This window comes from Somniosus microcephalus, chromosome 29, assembly GCF_052327205.1.
Source record: "Somniosus microcephalus isolate GS21.2 chromosome 29, FLI_Smic_1.0, whole genome shotgun sequence".
NCBI classification, from domain to species: domain Eukaryota; kingdom Metazoa; phylum Chordata; class Chondrichthyes; order Squaliformes; family Somniosidae; genus Somniosus; species Somniosus microcephalus.
Window position 1 is genome coordinate 28,920,131 of NC_141015.1, and position 22,190 is coordinate 28,942,320.

The 22,190-nt window shown below is 39.7% G+C and overlaps 1 protein-coding gene across 4 annotated transcripts in view; it reads left to right on the top strand.

Moving 5' to 3' along the window:
• Positions 1–22,190, top strand: part of lrmda (leucine rich melanocyte differentiation associated) — a 932,585-nt gene that overhangs the window by 487,374 nt on the left and 423,021 nt on the right. The window contains exon 2 of one of the 4 annotated variants that reach the window (XM_085970487.1): positions 10,389–10,512. The exons of the other annotated variants lie outside the window; for them this stretch is intronic. Within the exon in view, the coding sequence (XP_085826613.1) occupies positions 10,499–10,512 (14 nt within the window). The 5' untranslated portion in view covers positions 10,389–10,498. The remainder of the gene's footprint in view (positions 1–10,388; positions 10,513–22,190) is intronic. 4 annotated transcript variants of the gene reach the window in all.

Sequence of the window (22,190 nt, forward strand, 5' to 3'; positions counted from 1 at the left end):
GAATTTTATGTCATTTACATAGTTTTATGCTGGGTGTGCTCAGCAAGGCATTATAAAAGCTATTTAAATGGCAAAAATTGTGCCGATTGACAAGAACTCGGTGCCCGTATTTCCATAGATAAATTATTTTGTTTGATTCTGTCTTGCAGATTATAAAGCTTTTTCCTCAGATAATAAAAAAAACTGGCACATCCTGGGGCGAGTTGCTCATTATATCCTGCCATAGAACAAAGTGGCACTGATTATTGTGGCACCTGTTTTGGTGCGGTATGATATGACATCCCAAAACAAATTGATCAACTTTCTACGCCTATCATGTTAACATGAATTCTGCCTGAATTGCACAACTTTCCATAAAAAGCCCCAGAGGCTGTGAAAATGATAGTTTCTGATCAGTCACAAATGACTTGTTCAATTGTAATGTAATTAGGTTTGAGCACCTTATTGTGAGCAAAATTATTCATATAATATGAACTTTGGGTATGGTAGCCTAATGGTTATGATACTGGGCCAGCGACCTAGAGGTCATGTGTTCAAATTCCACCATGTCATGTTGTGAAATTGAGTTCAATAAACCTGATCATTTATGAGCTGGCACCAGAAAAATGACTATGAAAGCTCCCAGATTGTCCAAAAAACCTAACTGGTTCACTTTTGTCCTTCAGGGAAGAGAGCCTGCCCCCCCCCCCCCCCTATCTAATCTGCCAACATGTGACTCCAGTCCCACACTACAGAGGTGACTCTAAATGCCCTTGGGGCAACTAGAGATGGATCAATGGATGTTGTCTCGGTAGTGGTGGCTACATCCGAGAAACAAACAAAGACAACTTAGCTCTAAGCAAGACTCCTATTTTTCAAGACAATTGTTCACATATTGACAATTGCAATTGGAAACTCAAAAGCACACTTCCAAGAATTGCAGTCCACCTAGTAATGGCTGTAAAATACTGTGCTGAAAATTAACACGGGTGTCTAGACTGTTTAGAATATGGTTTTGGGGTGGAGATCACAAACAAAATCACTTGGTTAAGACCTGGCCTTATTACATGTTCATCATCTGGACTATAGCAGTGGATATGCACACTTTTAATCCTTTGTAATTGAAAATGTGATGAAATGCAATAAAATATGTATAGTATAGAGTTAGTCAGCATAATTAAAAGATTGTCAATCGTTGATAACACTAACTCAGTTTAATTAAAGAAAAAGTTGATCATAAAAATAAATTTATTTTTCAAGGATGAAATTCCATTAAGGTAAAAGACTAGAGCATCCAAAAATGCTAATCTTAAGAAAGCCTTTAAAAAAAATTAAACTATCTTGAATAGATTTTATTGTAAGAAAGGTGTTAAAAATGAAATTTCTTTCCAATTTATCCTACTGAATTACATTTTTTTCAGTATCACATGAAAAATGCACGAGTTAATTATCTATGTTCTAGTGCTGTATTGTATTGTGAGATTTGGCTGTATGTTTAAACCTTTTAATGCAGCTAGAAACTTGTTTGCAGTGCTGTAATCACTTGAGCCTCTGGGATCCGGTTCAAACCCAGCCTAGTCTGACAGGATAAAAGTCTTCTCTGAAATGAGTCTGAACAGTCTCGATCCATTTCCAAGTTGATTGAAAGCACAAGATTGTCCCTAATTCACTCAGCATTAATTAGCACTAAATTGGCAAACTCACTGAGAGGCCACAAAATGGTGTGGGAAATGGAAAAGAAATCCCATTGATGCAGTAGGGGGTGCTCTTCTGAAGTTGTGTTTTATTGTTTCAGCAGAGTAGAAAAATCTTCATGAGCATCATACTGTGCTACACTTGACCAGGGAATCTTAGCATTTTAGGCAACCCAATGTCCGCATCAAAGTATTCTGTTCTCCAGTAATAATATCCCTCACCTTGAGCACAAAGTTCATAAAAATGTATGTGTGTTCCGACACTACACTGATCAGCACATCCATGTGTCACTGGAAACATTAATTTCCTTCATGGAACCGAATTGCAAATAAAAATGTACGTGAATAGCCCAGCGGGTTTATGAGTATATAATTATGAAACCAACGACCGTATATATAAAACTTTTCAAGAATACACAAAAAACTTAATATGTTAACTTTGCTATAAGCATCACTTACCATGAAATTAAGGTTTTCCAGACTGTTTAACCTTAACACTAGAACAGTCATTAAAATTAATTCAGTGCTTACTTTATGCAAAGATGGTTGTAAACCGACTAATTTCACAAAGTCCTGATAGTTTGCTGTCATGCCAGGTATTGCAGTGTAAAATGACTTGAAATAGCAAGTGTAAAGAGGTGCCATATGAAACTGGAAAGCTGATCAGTTTTGTTAAGAGGCAGGAGATGTGTCCTTGTACTGACATTCAGTGCTGACATTTGTTTCCCTTTAAATAATATGCTGTACATCTTAGAGAGTGATGGTGGGGTGTTTGTGACATTGCATCTCAACCAAGGTTACTGGCTCCAGGACAGCCAGTCTCTCTCATACTGTCAATAACCATCTACTTGTCTGAGTAATGGCTACTTTCTAGGAGGAATTACTGACTCTCAATTCACACCAGAGTGTTTTTATTTCCAAAACCATCTATTCCCACCCATTTAAACGTTTTATGATAAATAACATGCTGCCCAGAAGTACAATTGTTACTAAAGCGATGCATTATACACATGCCTCTTGAATCTAATAGTTTAAAATTAGATTGTATTAAATTTAGTGCATTGTTTGCGAAGCAAATGTGGTCACAGAATCCATGTTTAAGTTTTGTTGTGAGATTTGAAATTGCTGTAGGTTTTTTTAGAACACAGATGTACTTGTAGTGCTGTAGTGAGGTTCAGATTTTTAACACATTCTTTAATTGACGGGGTTCCTGTGGTGGCTCAGTAGATACATGCACCATGCTGTGTTCCTAAGCTACATCAACCAGAAAGGGCCCTTTCGATCCCTAGTCTACACTGATAATCACACAGAAATTACAACATGGAAAAATCACACAAATTACAACATGGAAAAAGGCCATTCAGCCCAACTAATCTGTGTTGGTGTTTATCCTCCACACATTAGCTGATTTCTGGTAGGAAGCTATGGGAGCACCACAATTTGCTTCTGTGCCCTCTGTCTAATAAGGGAAAAATGTCCCGGTTCCCTGCGTGGTTCAATAATAGCTCTCTCACCTGTGTCAGAAGGTTGTGCGTTCAAGTCCCACTCCAGAGACTTGAGCACAAAATCTAGGTTGACACTTCAGTGCAGTACTGAGGGAATGCTGCTCTGTCGGAGGTGCCGTCTTTCAGATGAGACGTTAAATTGAGGTCCTGCCTGTCCTTTCAGGTGAATGGAAAAAATCTGAAGGCACTATTCCGAAGAAGGGTAGGGGAATTCTCCCTGGTGTGCTGGCCAATATTTATCCCTCAACCAACATTACTAAAACAGATTATCTGGTCGTTATCACATTGCTGTTTGTGGGACCTTGCTATGTACAACTTGGCTGCATTTCCTATATTACAACAGTGACAACACTTCAAAAATACTTAATTGGCTGTAAAGCACTTTAGAAGGCATAGAGCCATAACAGCGCAGAAGGAGGCCATTCGGCCCATCGAGTCCGTGCCGGGTCTCTGTAGAGCAATCCAGTCACTCCCATTCCCCCGCTCTATCTCCATAGCCCTGCAAGTTTATTTCCCTCAAATGCCTATTCAGTCTCCCCTTGAAAACATTGAGTGTCTCCGCTTCCATTGGCAGCGAGTTCCAGGTCCTCGCCACTCGTTAAGTAAAAAAGTTTTTCCTCACATCCCACATGTATCTCTTGCCCAAACCCTTAAATCTGTCCCCTAGTCGTAGTACCATCAACCAGTGGGAACAGCCTTTCCCCGTCTAGCCTATCCAAACCTGTCATAATCTTGTACACCTCTATCAAATCAACCTTCAACCTCCCTTGCTCTAATGAAAACAAATCCAGCTTCTCCAACCTGTCCTTGTAGCTAAGATCTCCCATCCCAGAACCATTCTGGTAAATCTCTGCACCCTTGCAAAGGTCTTCACATCCTTCCAAAAATATGGTGACCAGAACTGGACGCAATACTCCAGTTGTGGCCTAACCAGCGCTTTATAAAGATTCAGCATAACTGCTCTAATTTTGTACTCCATACCTCTATTTATGAAACCCAAGATCCCATATGCTTTGCTAACCACTCTCTCAATATATCCCGCCACCTTCAGGAACCTATGCACATTAACTCCCAGGTCCCTCTGTCCCTGCACACTCTTTAAAACTGTGCCATTAAGTGTCTATTGTCTCGCCCTGTTCCTTCTGCCAAAATGCATTACCTCATACTTCTCTGTATTAAATTCCATCTGCCACTTGTCTGCCCATTCTGCTAGCCTTTCTATGTCCTGTTGCAGTTGATTGGTATCATCCTCACTATTTGCCATCCCCCAAGTTTGGTGTCATCGGCAAATTTAGAAATTCTACTTTGTATTCCAATATCCAGGTCATTTATATATATCAAAAAAAGCAGTGGCCCCAGCACTGACCCTTAGGGAACACTACTGTTTACCATCCTCCAGTCTGAAAAACAGCCATTTACCACAACTTGCTGTTTTCTGTCTTTAAGCCAATTCCTTATCCAAGATGTCACTGGCCCACCTATTCCATGAGCCTCAATTTTGTTAACCAGCCTTCCATGTGATACTTTGTCAAATGCCTTCCTAAAGTCCATGTAGACAACATCCATTGCATTCCCTTCATCGATCCTCCCTGTTACTTCATCAAAAAATTCAATTAGATTAGTCAAACATGATCTGCCTTTTACAAATCCGTGTTGGCTCTCCTTAATTAGCTTAAACCTCTCCAAGTGCCCGTTTAATTCTTTCCTTGATTATTGTTTCTAAAACTTTACCCACCACTGATGTGAAGGCGTTATATAAATACAAGTCTTTTTTTAAGACAAGATTGGACTTAGCTATAATACCTTCCCATTGGGTCGAATAGCCTGATGACTCACTGCGTAGGTTCACGCATGGCTACTTGGGCGTAGGTTTTCAGAAATTTCAGAAAAGGAAGTGAGAAAACTAGAAACAGTGATGTGTACCAATTGAATAATTTTCTGAAAGATACTTTTATTTTGCCACTTGGCCTGAAACAGAATAATAGCCCAGTTATACCGCACAGTATGACTCATTCTAAAACAATTTAGCCTTTGCAACAATGCAAACAGAAGTGTGTAATTTGGGTGTTGAGTCACTTTACTTGGTTTACCTCTAGTAGGTCCATTTGTTTGACTGGGAGCTTTTGAAAAGATGACAATATAAATGTAGATGAGGGAGGCCATTTGACCCATTTTAGTTCATCCGTGCGAAATATAAATAAGTACATTTCACCCTTGCTCATCAGTACGTTAGCATAGTGGTTATGCTACTGGACGAGTAATCCAGAGGCCTAGACTAATAATCCGGAGACGTGAGTTCAAATCCCATCACATAGCTGGGGGAATTTAAATTCAGTTAATTCAATAAATCTGGAATTAAAAAACTAGTATCAGTAATGGTGACCATGAAACTACCAGATTGTCGGAAAAACCCAACTGGTTCATTAATGTCCTTTAGGGAAGGAACACTGCCGTCCTTACCGGGTCTGACCTATATGTAACTCCAGACCCACAGCAATGTGGTTGACTCTTAGCTGCCCTCTGAAATGGCCTAGCTAGTCACTCAGTTGTAAAAAACTGCTACGACAAAGTCAGCACTGTTGGGAGTACCTTCACCACACGGACTGCAGTGGTTCAAGAAGGCGGCTCACCACTACCTTCTCGAGGGCAATTAGGGAGGGCAATAATTGCCGGCCTTGCCAGTGATCCCCACATCCTGTGAACGAGTAAATAAATGAGTCTAATCTTTTTTGCCTCCACTACCATACCCAGAAGCTCATTCCACGTGTTAATCTTTAAATTGTTTTTAATGTTAGCAGACAACTAATATTACTGTTGACTTTCTTCTAACATGAAAACTTTTGAATGCTGGTGAGTGAAGCTGTTTGCATGTACAGCTATGTTCCCCTGGCCAGGGAGTGAGGCAGTGCCAGTGGTATAGTTCAGGTCTGTCAGCTCTGCATGGCTCAAAACAGGTACCAGTCTCTGACCTTAACTGCAGTGAGTGTTGTAATTTAACAGAAGCAGTAGAAATTCCGTTAAGATGTCAAAATGATTGCATTTTACTCTTAGCAGGTTTCCATCAACTGTAATTATTATGGAGAGGTGTCCAATTTGCCTGTTTGTGAAATGTACTTTATTTGCAGCTGTTTGAAGATCTGTTGCTATGAAATTATTTTGGGCCTGTTTTACTTTAAATCCTACTCAAGGTCAGATGATATCATTATATAAGAAGTAGGGAATATGCTGGAAACTGTCAGCCAAGCTGTAGTAAGGTAAAATAATGCATAGTGCATGGATTAAAACCTGTCACACTTAAAAAGCTGCATTGGCCAACCTGTCAAACTTAAAACTTTCAGATGTGAGTTTCATAATCTCATTCTTAACAAATTTGAACCATGTGGATCAGTATCATCAGCCATTTGAACAGACAGACAGGGAAAGGGGTTTATATGCCTCTCAGTTTAAGATTCAGTGAAAACTGAAGCTGGAGGAAGAAGTTTAGATCGTGGAATATTTTACATTCATGAACTTACTTGCAAGACTATGACTAGCATTGTAGAAACATGTACTTTTTTTCTTTTTTTTTCTGTTCAGCTTTTGACTCTATAGAAAAATCCATAAATTTAATTAATAGCACAAGAGCAGGATGACACTGTGAAGCTTCAAGGGTCAAAAAATTGCCCCTTAAAGTTAATATAGTTGAAATAAAATTTAATGGATTAAAAATTTATCCCAATTGTAATCACTCGTTTATTATGTGTGAATTCCTTTCAAAAATGGAAGAGGATTTGGTGCTCGATCTGACTAATGCACTGGAAGATCACACTAGCCAATGCTAAAGTGGTGTTCAATGCAGCTATTTTTAGCTCTGTTTTTACCTGAAAATCTTTTGTTATCCAGTGGTGTCAAAATTAAGGATAGGATGATCCCTTGAGATTTCAGCAAAATTTAGATTTTGGATTTAGACTTGCGTATTTAGAAAAGAAAATACAAAATAAACCAGGTGTGAAATAATTTTGCAGTCTTTTTCTTGAGGTGTTTTTTTTCTTGTGCATCCAGTTGCTTTAACTGGTCAAAGCATGCTTAAGGGTCAGTTTAGTTCATTGCTGGCCTTTTCTGTGGGTGATATAAAGTATGCTATTGTCATCAAATGCCCGAGCTCCTTTGTTAAATTCCTGCAGCTGGTGACAGCTTGGCAAATTATGAGTTTCCTGGTTTAAATCAGTCTAAATTGCAGACAAAACAAACCATCAGCTGTGCAAATACTGCACCTCTGTTTGGTTTCACAAGAAGAAAGAGATTAGAATGAGTACTTAGTGATCATAATTACTGGTAAGAGGCAAATACTAGGCTCAGTCAGACTAGAGATTGTTTCATTACATCCAATTAACACCCACTTGATTATTCCTAATTACTGCTGTTTGATGACAGAGCAATAGGGATGTCATACTCAAAACATGTAGAAAGCCACATGGGTCATTGATAACCATATGGTGACGTGGCTTAGTCTTGGTCTTGACTTCGACCATTTTGCTTTATGTTAATAAATATCAAGGTAAAAGGGATGATTTTCACTGTGAACACTGTAACTTGATATTAATGAATAGAATTTTTTGGGAGGGAGAGGAATGAGTGGCTCGTGCAATGTTGCATTGAAGGTAGTTACTGGTTGAAGTTTTTTCTGGAGACACCTCTGATGCTTGCTTTAGGTGACACGTGCTGAAATAAATAAGTCATTAGAATTTTTGATTTTGTGTACTTATTATTGATTAGGAAATTGATCTTTACTAGAGGCCTTTTTCTTTTTTTTTCCTTTTTGGCTTAGAGGGAAAGCTGTTGTTTGTATAATTATTATACCACTGCATGCACATTTAATCTCGACTTCCATAGCCATGCATCCCCAATGCTTTGGTAGTGTGGAATGCTTATGGGATCCTGATTGTAATAAATTCAGAAGGGCAAGCCTGGTCTATAGAACAAATCTGAAGTAAAGCAGAATAGAAAGTTCTTTAATGAACACACAATAATTGTAACTCTAAATAATTTGATACTCCACATGTCCGAACTTTGGCCTCTCATGAACCTTGAGGTTGACGGCCAGCAACTATGAATGAAACTGGATGAAGATGAGATGATATATGCCTTATATTGGAAGGATTAATGTTAGGCTTATGATTTGCACCAAAGGACATTAAAAGTTCAGGCATGGCTCCATCTCTGGGTATAGCAGATTGCAGGATCAGACCCATGGCATGTGAAAGAAAAGATTACTTTTCCCCCAGTAAGTAATTTTATTTTACTCTATTTTGCCTCATTTTTAATTTTGCCTTCAGTTTCACTTTCATGCTGCAGGAGCCTTCCTATTCTGTCAGACTCTGTATGAATCCCCCTCCGTTTTAGTATTCCCATTTGTTGTAATTGCGTTTCTTTAGATTATGTTAAGGAAAACTGTAATCTAGGCATGTTAACACTATAACTAAGAGTGTGTTATATCTGGGAGCAGTATAGTTGACGTTGTCTCCATTTATAATTTAGTTGATAGCTCATGCCTCCCAAAGTAGCAAGGTGCCCTAAGAGACTGTGATTATCTTTTATCCAAATACCCATGGACTGCAGAATGAACCCGTACAAGGCGATTTGTTCATTCTTTCTAATCCCTCAATTGGGACAACATTTTTCCAAGGACTGACTATGTATCTTCATCACTTTATGTGGCAAAATTGGAGTGACAACATCGAAGAGTTTTATAGAATCCGTTCTTCTGACATGCATAAACAGTTACATTCAATAAAGCAATACTGTATGAAATGTCTGCATTAAGAACATACCCAATCAGTTTAATTATGTCATGTGTTTGGTTTCTGGGTCACAATAATGACATTGGTTTTCAAATTAAACTGATTTATCCTTAAGCAAGGCATTGACTTATAATATATGCGGTGTCTTTGTGTTCTCCCTCTCTTTCGCACCCCCCCCCCCCCCCCCCCCGCAATATTACGAACTTGATTTTTATTTCTGCGGCTCTGATGCTTTATATCAATTGTTCCCTGTTTTAAACTGCAAGTTTACCTGCGCACTAAGTTACACTGATGTGAAAGCAGCCAATTTTAGAGAAGGCCAATAATACAGCATTGAATAAGTCAGCAGGGTCTTTGTGATTCCTTATTGGGTTGGTACTAAATGCATACTTGTATATCTATTATTGATTACCAGAACAACAACGACTTGCATTTATATGGTGCTTTTAATGTCGTAAAACATCCCACACCACTTCACTGGAGTGTTATCAAACAAAAATTTGATACTGAGACACGTAAGGAGATATTAGGACAGGTGACCAAAAGCTTGGGTCAAAGAGTTTTAAGGAGCGTCATAAAGGAGGAGAGATCTTGGAGGGTTCTAGGTTTGGAGCAGATTACAGAAATAGGGAGGGATGAGGCCATGGAGGGATTTAAAAACAAGGATGAGAATTTTAAAATCGAGTTGTTTCTGGACCGGATGCCAATGTAAGTCAGTGAGCACAGGGGTGATGGGTGAACGGGATTTGGTGCGAGTTAGACTATGGGCAGCAGTGTTTGAGATGAGCTCAAGTATACGGAGGGTGCAAGGTGGGAGGCCAGCCGGGAGAGCTTTGGAATAGTCGAGTCTGGATGTAACAGAAGCATCAATGAGGGTTTCAGCAGCCGATGAGCTGAGGCAGGTGCGGAGATGGCAATGTTACAGCGATGGAAGTAGGCAGTCTTGGTGATGAAGTGGATATGGGGTCGGAAGCTCATCTTGGGGCCAAATAGAATGCCATGGTTGCGAATGGTCTTGTTCGGCATCAGAGAGTGGCTAAGGAGAGGGGTTCGGCATCAGAGAGTGGCTAAGGAGAGGGATGAAGTCAGTGGCTAGTGGCTTCAATCTTCCCAATATCTAGTTGGGGGAAATTTCTGCTCATTTGATACTGGATGTTGGACAAACAGTGTGACAACTCAAAGGCAGTGGTGGGGTTGAGCTGAAATAACTAAAGAAAAAGATATAACCTACATGTTCTTGCAGTACAATTAGTTGTCTGTAATATTGTCCTATTATGCAAGTGGTTCCTCACAAATAACAGTCTCACCTGCTCAGTTGCCTCACACTGAGATGGTGCTGGCCATCCAAGAACAAATTGAAGTACATTGTATGTGGTTTCAAAAAAAAGAGGTGGGCAAGAATTTTCATGGGGTCTGTAAATTGTTTTCAGATTACAGCTGTCCTGCACTTGCTAATCGTCAACCAACAAGAGACTTGTAAACTGATACAAGTTTACACCTCGAACTCCCTACGCCACATCTGACTGATTATTTTGGGGAGATGCTCCTCATCAGGTAAGGAGATGGAAATATACAAGCAAATCACTCTTGCATTATTCCCATTTCTACAGAGAATCTCTTATGTAATGGTAGAAGAATGAAGGAAAAATTATTCAACAGAATTCCCACCCGATTTAATTCCCTGGCCCCCTCACCTATCATGGATGGCTACAACCTAACTGCTTGTTCATGTCACATTAAGGGTCAGTGAATATTACTGGAGGTAGAGTAACTACATTCTGAAACCAGTGGCTAGACTGGAGAAACTGGGGTTGTTCTCCTTAGAGCAGAGAAGGTTGAGAGGAGATTTGATAGAGGTGTTCAAAAATCATGAGGGGTCAGGACAGAATAGATAGAGAGAAAGTGTTCCCATTGGCGGAAGGGTCGAGAATCCTCTCTGGCTTCAGGTGTGGTACTGGAGGACTGCTAATGTGGTATCCTTGTTTAAAAAGGGAGAAAAGGATAAACCGAGTAATTACAGGCCAGTCAGCCTAACTTCGGCGGTGGGAAAATTATTGGAAAGAATTCTGAAGGACAGGATAAATCTTCATTTAGAAAGACACAGATTAATCAAGGATAGTCAGCACGGATTTGTCAAGGGAAGGTCGTGTGACAAACTTGATTGAATTTTTTGAGGAGGCAACAAGGAGGGTAGATGAGGGTAGTGTGTTTGATGTAGTGTATATGGACTTTAGCAAGGCATTTGATAAGGTTCCACATGGCAGACTGGTCACGAAGTTAAAAGCCCATGAGATCCAGGGCAAAGTGTTAAGTTGGATTCAAAACTGGCTCGGAGACCGGAAGCAGAGGGTAATGGTTGATGGGTGTTTTTGTGACTGGAAGGCTGTTGCCAGTGGGGTTCCGCAGGGCTCAGTACTAGGTCCCTTGCATTTTTGTGGTATATATCAATGATCTAGACTTGAATATAGGGAGTATGATTAAGAAGTTTGCAGATGATACTAAAATCAGCTGTGTGGTTGATACTGAAGAAGAAAGCTGTAGACAGCAGGAAGATATCAATAAATTGGTCAGGTGGGCAGAACAGTGGCAAATGGAATTCAATCCGGAGAAGTGTGAGGTAATGCATTTGAGGAGGGCTAACAAGGAAAGGGAATACACATTAAATGGTAGGACACTGAGTAGTGTAGAGGAACAAAGGGACCTTGGAGTGCATGTCCACAGATCCCTGAAGATAGCAGGCCAGGTAGATAAGGTGGTTAAGAAGGCATACAAAATGTTTGCCTTTATTAGCCGTGGCATAGCATACAAGAGCAGTGGGGGTTATGCTTCAACTGTATAAAACACTAGTTAGGCCTCAGCTAGAGTACTGTATGCAGTTCTGGTCACCACATTACAGGAAAGATGTGATTGCACTAGAGAGGGTACAGAGGAAATTTAAAAGGATTTTGCCAGGAGTAGAGAATCTTAGCTATGAGGAAAGACTGGATAGGCTGGGTCTGTTTTCCTTGGAACAGAGGAGGCTGAGGGGAGACCTTATTGAGATGTATAAAATTATGAGGGGACTAGATAAAGTGGATAGAAAGGACCTATTTCCCTTAGCAGAGGGGTCAAAAACCAGGGGGCATAGATTTAAAGTAATTGGTGGAAGGTTTAGAGTGGATTTGAGGGGAAATTTCTTCACCCAGAGGGTTGTGGGGGTCTGGAACTCACTGCCTGAAAGGGTGGTAGAGACAGGAACCCTAACCATATTTAAAAAGTACTTGCATGTGCACTTGGAATGCTCTAAACTACAGGGCTACGGACCAAGAGCTGGGAAGTGCGATTAGGCTGAATAGCTCTTTGTTGGCCGGCGCAGACACGATGGGCTGAAATGGCCTCCTTCCGTGCTGTAACTTTCTATGATTCTATGAACCAGAGGACACAGATTTAAGGTGATTGGCAAAACAACCAAAGGCGGCATGAGGAAAAATGTTTTTAACGCAGCGAGTAGTTAGGATCTGGAATGCACTGCCTGAGAGGGTGGTGGAGGCAGATTCAATCATGGCTTTCAAAAGGGAATTGGATATGTACCTGAAGGAAAAAAAATTGCAGGGCTACGGGGAAAGGGCAGGGGAGTGCGATGAGCTGAAGCGCTCTTGCAAAGAGCCGGCACGGACTCGACGGACTGAATGGCCGCCTCCTGTGCTGTAACCATTCTATGAACTGATTCTTTGTAGTGAGAATAGATTGATTTTAGTGTGTGGGTGTAGGAAGCTTGGCTGCTTTCAACTCCCAGTACTTTTCCTTGACTTTCGCTGTAAGACTAAGAGAAGAAGTTGGCAGACATTTACAGAGGAAGATAAGGTAGTGCAGAGATATAGGATTAAAGGGGAGCATAAATGCAGATCAGACATAGAGAAGGCATGAAGGACAATGCACATTTGGCATCAGAGGCCATTGAGTTAACATTAGGACCTAGAGGTAGATATGCACAATGACTTTGCACTAATACAACTATCATGTGTTTTTATGCAATGGAGACTTGGGAATTTGAAAAAATAAAAGTAAACAATGCAAGAGATAGTGCTAAATGGGAAAACAGAAGGGAGAAAACAGGATGAAATAAGAAAATGGGAAGAAAGTCATAAAAACAGCAGAAGAGGAAGAAAATGGACCCATAAAGTCTCAAAAGAACAATTACAAGGAGAAGCAATGGATTGGAAAGAAAGAAACTTCATGAAAGTAAACAAGTTAGTAATTGATAATCTTTTGGAAAAAGTGACTTTTGATTTGTGAAATAAGTAGGAAAAGGATGAGACCAGGTGGTTACTATCGGTTTTTTTCTTAATGTGTTGCCATTTGTGTGTATTCAGGAAAAGTTTGATTAGGATATGCGGGCACTGCCTTTATTCATCTGCTGATGTTCAGCTACAAAATGGTGGTGTTAAAAGTCTGGCAGTGGGGTGCCCTGGAAATGGTGCGAGCAATCTAAAAAGTCTAATTCTCCTGACTGACCAACATTCTATATGGATAGTCTTCATAAAAGTAGTTTTGCTTTAGTATATATTGAGACATGGGGGGGGGGGAATGCTTATGTGAAGAATATTGCCAGCTATATTTACACAGAGATGCAGTTTTATGATGATTTGAAACTGCAATGATATCATCACAGGTATAATAACACTTACGTGCAATGGGTAATTTTTGGGTTTGGGAAGGTAAGGATTTTGATTGGCTTTTTCTTGTTCCATACATTATTCCCAGCATTCTGCTCTGACCCTATTCCTTTCAACAGAACATCCAAAATTTGCATTATTATGAACTCTGCCCATTTATGAGTTTTGCACTGTATATTTGGAGCTGGGTTGAGACTGGATAAACTTTAATATAGGATTATTACCACTAGCAGAAAGTAATGCATTCTAGTCAGTCTTGGATTGATTTGAATCCAGGTCCCAGAAAAATAAGAAAAACATAGCACTATTCAGTCCTTCAGTGTAATAACATTTTTAAATCTACATTTATTCTGTAGGATAAGGAAGAATCTACTAAACCTAAGCAAAACTCCAGATAGTGACTATTTGACAGCATTCATGTTAATTAATATAACTTGTTAATATAACTTTGTTACTGAGTACATCTACTAGAAATATCCTGTGCGGTACCATAAAGACGTAACAATTATTGCAATGGAAGCACACCAGTCCAAGGGATCAGCATTTGTTTCAGGCAGGTAGGTCTTAAGAGGACATTCCAGGGAGCAAAGTGTCATAGCAGTGTGCTACTGCACTATAGAATCAACTGGAGGTTTGCAGACTAGATAAGTATCAGCAATCAAGCGCATCCAACACTACGGTAAATAAAAACAAGCAAAGATGTTAAGGTTTTCAGCTTGGTTACTTTACTCAAGCTGTACGCAAATTGAATGATTGAAGATGATGTTGGGATTGGCCAAATGTGAATTGAGTTTTGGTAACTCTAATAATGCTAGTTCATGGTAGGCAAGATTAGCAAGCAAAAGTGATAACCAGATGGACCCTTTGAAGGATTAACATTCGGTAGGATTTTGGTTGCATATTTGTGTTGAAACTGAATGCACCTAGTGTTTTTTGTTGCAGTTTACACAATGGATTATTGGTGTAGGAAGTGCTTATATAGTTGAGACGTATGTAAAGAAAACATTCCTCATACTAGCATTGCCATTGTGTACTGCATAAGCACAGATAGAAGTGAGTCAAATAACAAATGAAACCACACACTTAAAATTACCATTTAAGTTACTTATCCCACTTGTTTTTTTGTTAGTCAATGAGGTGACTGATGTGCATCACTATGCTCAGGAGTCTCCAAATCAAGCCTCTGAGAAATCTTTACAGGTAAAATTTCTGTTTGGGCGATACAGATAACACTGCCCTTCAGAAACCCAGGGAGTTTGAACACAGGCTGACAGCAGCCATAACCTAGGGACCATTGGTAAGCTTCCCACTGTTTGATGACCTTGAGGCTGATTCTCCCTCCAAGTTCTGAGTGAACCCTCCCTCCCTGCAGCCATTTTCCCTTTTTAGCCACAAAATCAACTCCACACCCAGGACAAAGGAAATCCTTCTAAATCATGTTTTAGCGTTCTGAGCCACAGAGGAGAGCTGTTTAGATGCATGTTTTATGTACCGCAAAATTAACCTGCAATGAGCCATGGAGTCATAATGGCACAGAAGGAGGCCATTCGTCCCATCGAACAGCCTTTCCCCGTCTAGTCTATCCAAACCTGTCATAATCTTGTACACCTCTATCAGATCACCCCTCAAATTCCTTTGCTCTAATGAAAACAAATCCAACTTCTCCAACCTGTCCTTGTAGCTAAGATCCCACATCCCCAGAACCATTCTGGTAAACCTCCTCTGCACCCTCTCAACGGTCTTCACATCCTTCCTAAAGTGTGGTGACCAGAACTGGATGCAATACTCCAGTTGTGGCCTAACCAGCGCTTTATAAAGATTCAGCATAACTTCTCTACTTTTGTACTCAATACCTCTGTGAAACCCAAGATCCCATGGGGGAAAAATTCAGTATTGCCCCGTTTGGGGCGCCATTATCGGCCGTGCGCAAAGTTTAGCGCCTGGCGCTAATTATCGCCTCCGACAGCAAACTTGGCTTTTATCGCCCCTGGAGGTGATTGGAGCGCTAAATCAGGCGCTTCACACCTGTCTTAAGGCGCAAAGGCCGAGGAGCGAGGCGCTAACTCAGAGCGCTGGCGAAGCAAGGAAGGGCAAATCAAAATGAACCTGCAAAGTGCTGCTCAGCACCCAAAACTCCTTCACACAGTGTTGAATCTCTCCAGAAGTCAGTCTCTCAGAATGCGTGGTGCAAAAATGTCACCGACAAAAAAAGGCAGGAATCGGTCGCCTTTAAATAGTGCTCCCCTAGTCTCTTTCTGACAGCATAATGTTCCCCTCAACCTGTCGTTGCTAGCGGCAGGCGGTAAGGCAAGAGGCGCCACTCAATATCTGGTCTGGGGCGCTAATGGGGCGTTGCACACTCGACTGACGTCACAATCTGCCGGCGCAGGAGATCGTGGCAGTAGTGTTTAGCGCCGCCGCAAAATGTCTAGATAATTTCGCAAGCGGCGCAAACATCGCCGCGCCCGGGCGCTAGTTGCTTTGCGCCCCATTAGCGCCCTCTTAAGGCGCTAATGGGAGGCACAAACAACTGAATTTTACCCCCCATATGTTTTGCTAACCACTCTCTCAATATGTCCTGCCACCTTCAGGGACCTATGCACATTAAATCCCAGGTCCCTCTGTTCCTGCACACTCTTTGAAATTGTGCCATTAAGTGTATATTGCCTCTCCCTGTTCCTTCTGCCAGAATGCATTACCTCACACTTCTCTGTATTAAATTCCATCTGCCAATTCTGCTAGCCTTTCTGCGTCCTGTTGCAGTTGATTGGTATCATCCTCACTCTTTGCCACACCAAGATTGGTGTCATTGGCAAATTCTGCTTTGTATTCCAATATAGTGGCCCCAGCACTGACCCTTGGGGAACACCACTGTCTACCATCCTCCAGTCTGAAAAACAGCCATTTACCACAACTCGCTGTTTTCTGACCTTAAGCCAATTCCTTATCCAAGCTGTCACTGACTCACCTATTACATGAGCCTCAGTTTTGTTAACCAGCCTTCCACGTGGTACTTTGTCAAACGCCTTCCTAAAATCCATGTAGACAACATCCATTGCATTCCCTTCATCGATCCTTTGTTACTTCATCAAAAAATTCAATTAGATTAGTCAAACATGATGTGCCTTTTACAAGTCTGTGTTGGCTCTCCTTAATTAGCTTAAACCTCTCCAAGTGCCCATTAATTTTTTCCTTGATTATTGTTTCTCAAACTTTACCCACCACTGATGTTAAACTGAATGGCCTGCAGTTACTAGGATTGCCCTTATACCCTTTCTTTAACAATGGTGTCACATTTGCCACTTTCCAATCCTCAGTCTTTGCTGTCATTAAAGATAGACGAGAAAGACCAAAATGCTTTTCACCCCTTCTCAGCGCAGTCCTGAGGAACTGCATCCAAATTGAACACCCCCAGGTACTGCCATGAATCAGCAACTAGGTCAGATGCCCTTTGAATTTTAGAATTCAGACAGATTTTTAGAATACAGTTAAGATGTTGTTTTTCGAATTGGAACTGATTTTTCTGATGTATAGTCCCTTAATGATAAACATGTACTGAGCATTAATTAAATGAAAAATGACTGGTTTTATGTCACTGGTTTGATACAAAACAATCTGCACTTTAAAAAAAAAGTATACAAATATTAATATAGGGATAATAGACTTGCTACAGAATGAGAATGACTGTCAGTAAATAGGATTTATATTAATTTAAATGGTATATTACAGTAACAGCAAGTTAACATTATCAAATCAAAAGCAGTGAGTACATTAAAAGTAGATGTGGTATGATTTTTAAACATTTTTTTCTCGCATTCGTTTTCTCTCCCTACAGCCTATTTTGAGTCAAAAGGCAACCATATGTTAGGCTAAAAATGACTGTTTCTGTTATTAGGCAGTGAATAGTTAGCCTCCGCCTGCTATTTTAAAAGAGGCATTAAGATATTTATTTTATTAGTGTTATCTCACATAACCATAATCTTATTCCCTGCAGCCTGATTTGAATTAAGGGCGAGACTAAATATTAGGCTAGAAATTAATGTTGGATTTCTGTTCATGTCAGACACCTGACTGATGAAAAAAAATCAAAGTAAATTAAATGGGAATTTATTGGTGTGGTTTTATTTGTTGTTTTGAGTTTTCTTTACATAGGATATACACCACAGAAATAGGCATAGGCCATTCGGCCCAACCAGTCCATGCCGGCATTTATGCTCCACTCGAGCCTCCTTCCGTCTTTCTTCATCTAAATCTATCAGCATAACCCTCTATTCCCTTCTCCCTCATATATGCTTGTCTAGCCTCCCCTTAAATGCATCTATACTTTTTAGCTTCAACCACTCCCTGTGGTAGCGAGTTCCACATTCTCACCACTCTTTGGGTGAAGAAGTTTCTTCTGAATTCCCCATTGGATTTCTTGGTGACTATCTTATATTGATGGCCTCTAGTTATGCTCTTCCCCACAAGTGGAAACATTCTCTCTGTATCCACTCTATCAAAACCTTTCATAATTTTAAAGACCTCTATTAGGTCCCCCCTCAGCCTTTTTTCAAGAGAAAAGAGACCCAGCCTGTTCATCCTTTCCTGATATGTATGCCCTCACATTTCTGGTATCATTCTGTGTTTACGCAGCACACAATGGCTGTGCTAGCACGAGGAAAATATGCTTCATATATATGATGACTGTCTGAGGCCCTTTTACAACACTCATTGACGCTGCAGCTGCAAAAATAAAAATACGCACAGCATTATTAAATATATGTAACCAAAATTCTTATTTCCTTGCAGCCTATTTTGAGTCCTGGGCAACAAAACATTAGATTAGAAATTTCTGTTGGGTGATATTAACCAGACAGATACCATGCTTGACATTCCTCTGTCTGCTATTTTAACAGAGGTGTGGGTTAACACCTCTGTTAAAATAGTACCTCACGTGATAAGTGTTCACCTCCTATTATGGCCAACAATAATCTAGCTTATTGTGTAGCTGTTTACAGAAGTTTGACAACAGTGTTGATGTTTACTCAACTGACATGTGCCACCTTGTTATACAGAGGGAGAGGAGAATTACTTGATGCTACTTTTGCATCACTTGAGCTGAGGTGATATTTGGCTTAGAATGGTGCCTCCATAAGTGAGCTAGACAAAATTGGGTAAAACTCCTGAAATGTGATTAGGTGGAAGAATTAGTGTTGATTAAGTCTGGGAAAGAACCCCCTCCAACTCCACTTTTAAAACGTTGTTGCTATCATCCACTCACTTTTACCTGATAGAATGTAGTATAGTAGGGCATAGACTTCTACAGTGTTGGGGTCAATACCATTTCATGATTTTCTGTCGGTTTTTCCTCTTGCGGAAATGTAAAGCTCTGCTAGTCCAAAATTGTCAGAATATGGCCAATGAGAGTAGCCAAGCTTGAATGTTAGTTGCGGTTTCTCCTCCAATTGTTCATTCTTGATCCTTTTCTCCTGAAGGTGCTGATTTATGCTGGGTTAAAGCTCCACAAATAGTGACAGCAGCTCTCTGGTATCTAAACCAAGTGCTTCTTATGTGACTCTGGAGAACAAGTGCTGCAGGCTTTTTATTGAGAGTTTCATCACAGCTAAACTTGATCCATACTTGTACACCTCTACCAGAACTGGCTGGTTGGTGATCGGGGACCTTTTCTAGTCTTTATGGTTCACTACCACATGATGCATTAACCCTCTGAACCATCCTTGATGAGAATTGAGGCTGCAATTTAATCTTTAGTCACTTAGTTAAAAATTCAGTGTGCTGTTGGTGGAGCTACTTGACTAACCAGGATTTCCACTAATTCAAACTGAAATTTTGCTAGGTATTTGCAGTTGAAATTAATTCTGTTCACTATTTCAGATTCCAGAACATGCGTTACAATTCTTATTTTTTTTGCACTCCCAGTAAAATACATCCCCCACAATATTGCAGCTGCCAACAAATGTCTATGTCCCCAGCTCCAGCCTGATCATAATGATGCAATAATGGCCATTTTTAAAATAAAAAGTAAAAAAAAATGCTTTATTTAGAAAAATAGCACAGATTGCCAAAGAAACACTGGAAGCCCTCTTCCACTTTGGTTTGAGTTTGTATGTCTGCTTATAGATGTTTTAACTTACTCACCTAGTTCCTTCAATCCTGGATCATTATTTTGTGTAAAATTCTAAGTATTGTGCTAAAGGGGAAATCTGTAGCTTCTAGTCTAACGTTATAGACCAGTTATTTTTAGATAATATATGTGAAAAAGACTGGGGCAATTTTTTATTCTTTGTTGCCTGTGTTTGTTCTGAAGAGAACATACTGGTCAGTTCATGCAGTATATGGCAGACATTTGTCCCAGAAGCCCTAAGTTTAAAGCCAGGAGAGAATAATATTCCTATGCAGGACACAGCATTAATTTTGTTCAAAGAGCTGTTTGTCCCTATCGCAGCAGTGCTGCCACCAGCATTCATCATTAACTTTCACACTAAGATTTTAATCAGCACTCCTTGCAGCACAAGGCAGCTTTGACATCAACCCAAATTTTCTGAGCCGTTATCCTAATTATGATGGCTATTGGTAGATTGATGGGCTTGGTTTTCATTAAAGGCTGGTGGCAGTTAATTCTTGTGACCCATGTGGCTGAAGTAGTTTCATTCTGAGATGAGGCTTCAAAATTCGATTATTAGTGACATGCTGTAAGTGAGAAGAAGCTTATCTTGCCTGAGAACGTTGATAAGTTGAGACATGGTTTTCCTGGGAGTGGTGAGCCTTACCAGATGAGATGGAGATGCTGGCCCTCATCCTTTTCATAACAAGGAACACAAGCAGCAATTTTTGAAAATAAACATTGATGCAAGCTATCAAATATCAGCATTTTAATTTGATCAGACACTGACTCAATCAAAGTGCATTGGCATTTACAATATTTTAATTTTGATAAATATTAATCAGAACGAGAATAAATATTGTGCTTTGTAACTGTGATGTAAATAAAATGTTTACAATTCTTCTGGAACTTCCATGCCAGTATTTATTGAATTTGTAGACACTGTATTTCAATAATGGCAAATATTACGGGTTCTGTAATTTCTGAGAGCTTGTCTTTCCTTATTAATTAGTAGAATGCATAATGGGAAATTAACTATGAAATGCTAAAAAAGACAAATTATTTTTTATTTGTAAGTATAAATTAAAGATTTGGTTTAGGTAACATTTGTCATCTTTAATTGCAGGTTCAATTAAAATTCTGGATAATGATGATTTATAATAATTTCTATGTAATTTGATATTCATTAACTTACACAGACACATGCTGATACCAGCTCATTATTTATGCCTTCCATTTGCTAAAAGCAGCCTTGTTGAAATCAGTCTTTCCAAAGTTTTGTAAACTTATGTTTGTAATGGAACAACCAGCAGCTGTTCAAGCTACAGCTATGTGTTAGTGTTTAGCTTGTTGACTTCTTTACAAGCATGTGTTGATTTACCCATATCACATAGAGCTCCTTATAAAAAGTGGAAAAGCGCAGTGATATTTTTAAATCTCCTTTTTCAATTATGTTAAAATCTCATCAACCATTAATCTGGTGTGACAATCATTAATTATTATCTATTCTGCTGCTCTCCATTTTTCAGTTTTTTTTCTTTAATCTTCTTGTTCAGCTCCACATATTCTTTGTTCAACTGGCAGGAAGAGCAAATGGGTTACGCATTTCTCTAACTTGTGTTACCACTCCGTTGACTGGAAGTGCTTTTACGGCAGAGGAAGAAGAACCCAACAGTCTTTGTTTGTGTGTTGTTTTTGCACAGATAGAATGCTAAATACAGTAGGCTTGCCCAAAAAGAATAGCACTTAGTGATCTAGATTGCTGCTCAATGCTGAGCTTGAACCCAATGCAGTGTTAAATGGGTAGCTTAATTACTTTGCTACTCAGCTTATTAAGGTGCTCCATTACAACTCTGTACATTAAATCTACCTTTTTTAAACTAGTACTAGCATACTATGTCCTGCAATCTTCAAAAAATGTCATGCCATCAGTGCCATCAGGAGAGTACAATTATGTTAATTATGTTATATGCTTGACTGAAAACCTATGTGACATTATAATTTTCCTTTCACTACTCAAATTACAAGACATTTCAGAGGTTTCTATGACCAGAACTGATTTCTATATTCATTTTCATCTATTCCAGCTAATTGTCTTTTGCCTTAACCTTTTGCACCAGAGCACATAGCTGCTTTATGCACACTGAGGACATTCCTGCCACAGGCTAGTAATAGTTATCTTATCAAACACTTATTTAAGTAAAACAATAAAATCTTTATTAACTTCACATGGTCTCTAGGCCAATCTCAGGGTGTGAATACATCTCGGTTGTGCACAAATGTGAAGATTTATAATGCTGCATCACAAAGCAAGCACCCATGTCGTTTTTTGGGGGCGGAGGGTGAGGGAGAGATTTATTAATCCTGCCATTGCCACTTGGTAAAAAGGCACAGCAACAATGCAAACAATTCAGACACTTAGTTTTACAATTTCACAAAACTGCACAATTGTTTAATTGAAAAATTAGCAGTAT